This window comes from Nycticebus coucang, chromosome 17 (genome assembly GCF_027406575.1).
Source record: "Nycticebus coucang isolate mNycCou1 chromosome 17, mNycCou1.pri, whole genome shotgun sequence".
Classification (NCBI taxonomy): Eukaryota; Metazoa; Chordata; class Mammalia; order Primates; family Lorisidae; genus Nycticebus; species Nycticebus coucang.
In genome coordinates, this window is record NC_069796.1 from 80,248,367 (window position 1) to 80,257,695 (window position 9,329).

Here is a 9,329-nt window from a genome sequence, read left to right on the forward strand (position 1 = left end):
TGGGATGCCGAAGCAGAGGATCCCATGAGCTCAGGATTTCAAGACCAGACGGAGCAAGAATAAAAACTCCATCTCTACTAAAAGTAGAAAAATTAGCCAGGCATCATAGCGGGCACCTGTAGACTCAGCTGCTCAGGAAGCTGAGGCAGCAGGTGATCTTGGATCCAGGAGTTTGAAGGGGCTATGAGCAAGGCTGATGCCATAGCAATCTAGCTTGAGCAACAGAGTGAGACTCTGTGTCAAAAAAAAAAAAAAAAAAGCACTGAATTTAAGACAGATATCCTGGGTTTAAATCCCAACTTCACCTCATACTCTGTGTTGGGCAGCTAACTATATATATGTCTCTAGGCCTCAGTGTCTTCCTCCTATAGAAACAGGATGATAATATATAACTTTGCAATGATTGATAATTAATCGGTATGAGAAAAAAGTACTAAGTGTTCAGTAAATGTTGGTTGAGTTTCAGTCTGCCTGCTTGCCTGGCTAGGGGTAGGCCACATGGGTCTTCTCTATGTTTCAGATTCTTATAACACTTACAATGAGTGCATTACCAAATCCACGATATGTGGTTGTGTAGTTTGTGCCTTTTTAGCGCACTCAAAGAAAGATACACATTCTTCTCAGACCAAAGTCCCAGAGGCAAATTCCATGTGTCCTTAGCCTCACTGAGGTTTATGTAATCATTTCTTCTGGAGATGTAACAGAAAGGTTAATATTAAAGGTGTTTGTTTTTGTTTAAAGTTCACCCTTTAACACTTCTTGTTAATTTCTGTTTTGACTCCAGGGAATACACCTATTGTGGGCAATAGTGACTTAAGATAGACATGGGATCTGCTTTTATTATAGAAAATTGTATGCTTTGATAAGGGGAGGAGGACCTCAGACAAGTATATATTGACCAAGAAGTATAGTACATTCCAATGCTGTTGTGTCCTTACTATTCTCTCCATCTTCTTTGGAGACCAAGAATTAAGAGGAAAGAAAATTATTTAGAACTAGTAGTTTGAAAACATTGTCCTGGGGTGGCGCCTGTGGCTCAAGGAGTAGGGCGCTGGTCCCAGATACCGGAGGTGGCGGGTTCAAACCCAGCCCCGGCCAAAAACCACAAAAAAAGAAAAAAGAAAACATTGTCCTGCAAAGAACACAGCTAAATGGTATCTTATATGGTCAGGGTCCTCGTCGTCAGTAAGCATTTTACTATGAGGGTCTCCTAGTCATCTCTGCCCTCTGCAAGTGGTTTGCAGGTACTGCTGAGGGCCTGAGTTATCTATCTCCAAGAGTAGGGAAGAAGAGAAGGGGTTAAAGAACTCAAGCTTGCCCTTTTTTTAGGGGAGCCTCTTAGCATGGGGGAAGACAGCAAACAAAACCAGTTAAATTCATGTACACTGGCTTATATACTCCAATAATCTTGTGAAGGTATTACCCCAGTTTACAGGTGGGAAAACAAGGACCAAGAGAGAAGTAAATGCAGAGCCAAGGTTCAAACTTAGGTTTGTCACCAAAGTCAGTGTGCAGTGAAAATACACTAGACAGAATTACTTTTCTGTGAAATCACTGGGTGAGATTAGAAAGTGAGATTCTAAGGAATTTCCCACCTTCCATTTTCTAAACAGTCTGTACACTGTTAAATTACTTTTGTACAGACCTTGGGGAGTAGAACATCCTAAACCCTTATTTTACAAATGTTTCCATGGAGGGCAGAGCAGCCCTACTGAGCCATGGATGCTGGGCCATCACTTGAGCTCATCCTCTCTAAGAGAATCAACCCCCTCATCAGGTTCATAGCCATGTAATTCAAGTTTGAGCCTTAGCAAAATTACAAATTGCTCTCTGTCATGGAGTTTTCCTGATGCTGATGAGTACCTCTTATTTTAAAACTATTAATCTTAGGAACTTAAAACTTAGAATATTTAGATGAACAAAATGCATGTTTTTCCTAAATCCCACTCAGCTGGACAGCTCAGGCAGGGCAGCCCACAGAAGTCAGCCACCAGTCATCCTGAGGAGAATCATACACACAGCCTTCCTACAAGGAGCCCTGTCCACAGAGGGGAGAAAAGCAGAACAGGCAGGGGGCAGTTCAATTCATGTGTTCATCCAGGCAAGAGATACCTACTGAATATCCGTTCTGTGCCTGGCTCCTTGGGAAAACCTCAGTGAATAGGACATTATGGCTTCTGCCCTCATAAAGCTATGGTTTAGTATAGAGATTAACCCTAAACAAACAATCATGTAAGAAACATACAATTACTTGTGGGATACTGCAAAAGCAGTTTTGAGAGGAAAATTCATCGCTTTAGATGCCTACATTCGAAAAACAGAAAGAGAGCGCATCAACAATCTCACAAGAAATCTTATGGAATTGGAAAAAGAAGAACAATCTAAGCCTAAACTCAGTAGAAGAAAAGAAATATCTAAAATCAAATCAGAGATCAGTGAAATTGAAAACAAAAGAATCATTCAGAAAATTAATGAAACAAGGAGTTGGTTTTTTGAAAAAATAAATAAAATAGATAAACCATTGGCCAGACTAACGAGGAATAGAAAAGTAAAATCTCTAGTAACCTCAATCAGAAATGATAAAGGGGAAATAACAACTGATCCCACAGAGATACAAGAGATCATCTCTGAATACTACCAGAAACTCTATGCCCAGAAATTTGACAATGTGAAGGAAATGGATCAATATTTGGAATCACACCCTCTCCCTAGACTCAGCCAGGAAGAAATAGACTTCCTGAACAGACCAATTTCAAGCACTGAGATCAAAGAAACAATAAAAAAGCTTCCAACAAAAAAATGCCCTGGTCCAGACGGCTTCACTCCAGAGTTCTATCAAACCTTCAAGGAAGAGCTTATTCCTGTACTGCAGAAATTATTCCAAAAAATTGAGGAAGAAGGAATCTTCCCCAACACATTCTATGAAACAAACATCAACCTGATACCAAAACCAGGAAAAGACCTAAACAAAAAGGAGAATTTCAGACCAATCTCACTCATGAATATAGATGCAAAAATTCTCAACAAAGTCCTAGCCAATAGATTACAGCTTATCATCAAAAAAGTCATTCATCATGATCAAGTAGGCTTCATCCCAGGGACGCAAGGCTGGTTTAACATATGCAAGTCCATAAACGTTATCCACCATATTAACAGAGGCAAAAATAAAGATCACATGATCCTCTCAATAGATGCAGAAAAAGCATTTCATAAAATCCAGCATCCTTTTCTAATTAGAACACTGAAGAGTATAGGCATAGGTGGCACATTTCTAAAACTGATTGAAGCTATCTATGACAAACCCACAGCCAATATTTTACTGAATGGAGTAAAACTCAAAGCTTTTCCTCTTAGAACTGGAACCAGACAAGGTTGTCCTCTCTCACCTTTACTATTCAACATAGTGCTGGAAGTTCTAGCCAATACAATTAGGCAAGACAAGGAAATAAAGGGAATCCAAATGGGAGCAGAGGAGGTCAAACTCTCCCTCTTTGCTGACGACATGATCTTATACTTAGAGAACCCCAAAGACTCAACCACAAAACTCCTAGAAGTCATCAAAAAATACAGTAATGTTTCAGGATATAAAATCAATGTCCACAAGTCAGTAGCCTTTGTATACACCAATAACAGTCAAGATGAGAAGCTAATTAAGGACACAACTCCCTTCACCATAGTTTCAAAGAAAATGAAATACCTAGGAATATACCTAACGAAGGAGGTGAAGGACCTCTATAAAGAAAACTATGAAATCCTCAGAAAGGAAATAGCAGAGGATATTAACAAATGGAAGAACATACCGTGCTCATGGATGGGAAGAATCAACATTGTTAAAATGTCTATACTTCCCAAAGCAATCTACCTATTCAATGCCATTCCTATCAAAGTACCAACATCGTACTGTCAAGATTTGGAGAAAATGATTCTGCGTTTTGTATGGAACCGGAAACAACCCTGTATAGCTAAGGCAGTTCTCTGTAACAAAAATAAAGCTGGGGGCATCAGCATACCAGATTTTAGTCTGTACTACAAAGCCATAGTGCTCAAGACAGCATGGTACTGGCACAAAAACAGAGACATAGACACTTGTAATCGAATTGAAAACCAAGAAATGAAACTAACATCTTACAACCACCTAATCTTTGATAAACCAAACAAGAACATACCTTGGGGGAAAGACTCCCTATTCAATAAATGGTGTTGGGAGAACTGGATGTCTACATGTAAAAGACTGAAACTGGACCCACACCTTTCCCCACTCACAAAAATTGATTCAAGATGGATAAAGGACTTAAACTTAAGGCATGAAACAATAAAAACCCTCCAAGAAAGCATAGGAAAAACACTGGAAGATATTGGCCTGGGGAAAGACTTCATGAAGAAGACTGCCATGGCAATTGCAACAACAACAAAAATAAACAAATGGGACTTCATTAAACTGAAAAGCTTCTGTACAGCTAAGGAGACAATAACCAAAGCAAAGAGACAACCTACACAATGGGAAAGGATATTTGCATATTTTCAATCAGACAAAAGCTTGATAACTAGGATCTATAGAGAACTCAAATTAATCCACATGAAAAAAGTCAACAATCCCATATATCAATGGGCAAGAGACATGAATAGAACTTTCTCTAAAGATGACAGACGAATAGCTAACAAACACATGAAAAAATGTTCATCATCTCTATATATTAGAGAAATGCAAATCAAAACAACCCTGAGATATCATCTAACCCCAGTGAGAATGGCCCACATCACAAAATCTCAAAACCGCAGATGCTGGCATGGATGTGGAGAGAAGGGAGCACTTTTACACTGCTGGTGGGACTGCAAACTAGTACAACCTTCCTGGAAGGAAGTATGGAGAAACCTCAAAGCACTCAAGCTAGACCTACCATTTGATCCTGCAATCCCGTTACTGGGCATCTACCCAGAAGGAAAAAAATCCTTTTATCATAAGGACACTTGTACTAGACTGTTTATTGCAGCTCAATTTACCATTGCCAAAATGTGGAAACAGCCTAAATGCCCACCAACCCAGGAATGGATTAACAAGCTGTGGTATATGTATACCATGGAATACTATTCAGCTATTAAAAAAAATGGAGACTTTACATCCTTCGTATTAACCTGGATGGAAGTGGAATACATTATTCTTAGTAAAGCATCACAAGAATGGAGAAGCATGAATCCTATGTACTCAATTTTGATATGAGGACAATTAATGACAAGGTTATGGGGGGGGGGAGCAGAAAGAGGGACGGAGGGAGGGGGTTGGGGCCTTGGTGTGTGTCACACTTTATGGGGGCAAGACATGATTGCAAGAGGGACTTTACCTAACAATTGCAATCAGTGTAACCTGGCTTATTGTACCCTCAATGAATCCCCAACAATAAAAAAATAAAAAAAAAAGAAACATACAATTACAATTCAAATAAATCCTGTAAAGGGAAGTACACAAAATAAGAGAACTTAATCTATTTTTTGAGAGACCTGGAAAGGCCTCCCCAAAGAAGTGATACTTCAGCTAAGATAGGAAGTCATGGTGGTTAGCTGGGCAAGTACAGAAAAAGAGTTTTCCAGAAGGAAGGGACAGCGTCTCCAACAGCCCTGTGATAAGAAGTTGTTAGTCCAAGAAACATATAATAAGCTAGTAGGGCTAGGACGTGGTGAGCAAGAGGAGAGTGGCATAAATGAAACTAAAAGTAGATGGGGCCAGGCACAGTGGCTCACGCCTGTAATCCCAGCACTCTTGGAGGCTGAGGCAGGTGGATTGCCTAAGCTCACAAGTTCGAGACCAGCATGAGCCAGAGCGAGACCTCATCTCTAAAAAAATAGCTGAGTGTTGCAGCAGGCTCCTATAGTCTCAGCTACTTGGGAGGCTGAGACAAGAGAATCTCTAAAGCCCAAGAGTTTGAGGTTGCAGTGACACAACAGCACTCTACCAAGGGCAACAAAGTGATACTCTGTCTCAACATAAAATAAAATAGAATAGACCGGCCAGGCATGAAGGGCCTCCTCAGCCATGTTTAGGAAATTCAGCTGATACCAAGAATGAAGGGAAGCCATCAATGTGGTCTCAAGAAAGGGAGTGTTGGCTCGGCACTGTTGCTCAAGCGGCTGAGGTGCCAGCCACATACATCTGGGCTGGCAGGTTTGAATCCAGCCCAGGCCACCAAACAACAATGACAGCTGCAACCAAAAAATAGCCAGGCGTTGTGGCGGGCAAGAGAATCCATTGAGCCCAGGAGTTGGAGGTTGCTGTGCGCTGTGATGCCACGGCACTCTACCAAGGGCAACAAACTAAGACTCTGTCTCAAAAAAAAAGAAAGCTCAGGGCAGCTTTATTTCCTGAATTTCCAGACTTTTTGAACTTGCTAGAGTGTATTTATTTTACTTTTCAGAAAACAGCCCCATTGTGGTAAGTTTAGAGGGACTTTACTTTTCAGTACTTTCATCTGAAAGTTGTGTGAAAACATACTGACCATATTGTTTGAAATGTTACCTAACATACTGCTTAAAATAAATTTATTCTGTTTCCTAAATTTCTGGACACGATGTAGTTCAACCCTGTTGATGAATGTGCCATTATCCCCATTTCGTAAATGAGGAGACTGAGAAAATGATGGTGTTTAAGTGTACTTAGCATCTGGGAGTCATAAAGTTCTCAGACTCGCAGTACTTTTGCCTTATACCTTGTACTCCTTTGCCTCAGTTCCACACACTTCTAGAACCTTGTTGAACATGGCCCGTAGGTTTGGCATGAGATTTTTTTTTTTTTGGAGCTCAGGAGTTTTGAGAACAGCCTGAGCAAGAGCAAGACCTTGTCTCTAAAACTAGCTGGGCAGACACTTGTAGTCCCAGCTACTCGGGAGACTGAGGCAAGAGAATCACTTGAACCCAAGAGTTTGAGGTTCTGTGAGCTATGAAACCACAGCACCCTATCCAGGATGACAAAGTGAGACTCTGTCTCAAAAAAATGAAAATAAAAAAAATAAAACACTAAACAGGTAAAGATGAATCTTCCTTCCCAGTGCAGGACACCAAAAAGCAATATCACTTTGGTCCCATTATTGATGAAGTTTGGTCACTTGGTTAAGATAGTATTTATCAGACCTCTCCCTTGTTTTCCCTTTATTAATAGTTAATCCACAGAGTAAAGTTTAAGACTGTGAATATACTTTTCAGCCATTCCTTGATATTTTTAGCATCCATCGATGCTTCTTACCTGAATCAAACTACTAGTAGGTTGGAAAGTAGTGATTTTCTAGTTATACCTTCCATGTTTTCTTAGCTGGCCACTGGGAAAAAGGATCATTCCCTTCTCCCCTTTTATGATGTGCTTAGGAGTTTTAAAAATTCAGTGTTTGGGGCTGGGTGTAGTGGCTCACGCCTGTAACCCCAACACTGTGGGAGGCCAAGGCAGTGGATTGCTTGAGCTCACGAGTTCGAGACCAGCCTGAGCAAAAGCGAGACCCCCATCTCTACTAAAACAGAAAAACTGAAAAAAAAAAAAAAAAAAAAAAAAAAAGAAAAAAGAAAAAAAATGAGGCAAGAGGATTACTGGAGCCCAAGAGTTGGAGGTTGCTGTGAGATACACCACAGCACTCTACCCAGGGCAACAGCTTGAGACTGTCAAAAAAAAAATTGTAGTGTGTTATCACAGTATCAATCTTTATAATTCAGTGTATTGATCCATTTTTGTCATTTGATAACAATGTCTAAAGTGTGCCAAACAGGAGCCTCCCCTCAAGTTGGTCCTTAAGTCCTTTTGACAAAATAAATCTCCCTTAGAAATCTCTGCATAAGCCCAAGAGCGGTAGGTTGCTGTGAGCTATGATGCCATAGCACTCTGAGGGCGACAAAATGAGACTGTCTCAAAAAAAAAAAAATCTCTGCACAATTCACCAGAAATTTTTTCTGAGTGGTTGTATTAATTGAAGTACAGTTTTGTTAACTAAAGGCTTATTGTTGAAATCAGCAAAGGGAAAAAACTAAAATGAAATACAATTTGGGGGGAAATTTTTTTTTTTTTTTTTTGTAGAGACAGAGTTTCACTTTATTGCCCTCAGTAGAGTGCTATGGCGTCACAGCTCACAGCAACCTCCAACTCCTGGGCTTAGGCGATTCTCCTGCCTCAGCCTCCCGAGTAGCTGGGACTACACGTGTCCGCCACAACGCCCGGCTATTTTATTGCTGCAGTTTGGCCGGGGCTGGGTTTGAACCCGCCACCCTCGGTATATGGGGCCAGCGCCCTGCTCACTGAGCCACAGGCGCTGCCCGGGGGGGGTGGGGGGGATTTTAATATTTTGAGGACCAGAGCGAACCAGGAACACAGGACCTTTAGGAAATGGATTTAGCACAAGCACTCACACGACCTTTGACTCGTTTCCCAGTAACTAGTCAACAAATCTTTGCTACCTACTAAAATTGGACTTCATCTTTTTAAATCATAAAGGAATAAAGTGTTTTAAGAGTTCACCTTTTTCCCTCTTTCAGAGCACTTACGGAGTTCAGTAATTGATCGAAAAGACTTAATAATTAAAAGGATTAAGCCAAAGCCCCAGCAAGGAGATGACATCACAGTGGTGGACGTGGAAAAGCAAATTGAGGCCTTCCGCAGCCGCCTGATCCAGATGCTGGGGGAGCCTCTCGTCCCCCAACTCCAAGACAAAGTGCACTTGTTAAAGCTCCTGCTCTTCTATGCAGCGGACTTGAACCCTGATGCAGAGCCCTCTCAAAAGAACTGGAGCAGCTCCTGAGGGCCTTCTAAGCACTGAACACCAAGAATACCTCCTGAACTCTGTCTTCAACTACTTAGAAACTCAAACTCTGGAAAGTAGTTAATCCTACAGGACCAAACCTATCTTATTTATCTATAGGTAATAATAACTTTCTAACTCTTTATTAAATATTTTTTAAATCCTAGCCTAGCCTATTCTCAAATATGGCTTAAATATTCAAGATGTATATATTTTTTAATAAATTATTTATGTATTTCTTTTTTGAGACAGGTAATACTATAAGCACTATGTTTAACATTTCAAGTGAGAAAATCTCTCTAAACAAACTCTCTACATCAATGTTATGTCTTTGAAGGTACTGAAAACCAGTTTCTAAAGAGAAAGGCATTTGTTTTTCCTTTATGGAACACAAATATTCTATATAAAAGGGCGGCGCCTGTGGCTCAAGGAGTAGGGCGCCGATCCCATATGCCAGAGGTGGCGGGTTCAAACCCAGCCCCGGGCCAAAAAAAAAAAAAAAAAATATTCTATATAAAATCTGTTACAATACCTATGAATTTGACTTTGTGGCCAGTCTATTAC

General features: G+C 40.5%; 1 protein-coding gene across 1 annotated transcript in view; it reads left to right on the forward strand.

The window, feature by feature from the left end:
• The window catches only part of SIMC1 (SUMO interacting motifs containing 1), a 95,317-nt gene extending 86,145 nt beyond the window's left edge, over positions 1–9,172 (forward strand). The window contains exon 10 of the mRNA XM_053567256.1: positions 8,503–9,172. Within this exon, the coding sequence (XP_053423231.1) occupies positions 8,503–8,765 (263 nt within the window). The 3' untranslated portion in view covers positions 8,766–9,172. The remainder of the gene's footprint in view (positions 1–8,502) is intronic.
• Positions 9,173–9,329: the final 157 nt, after the last annotated feature.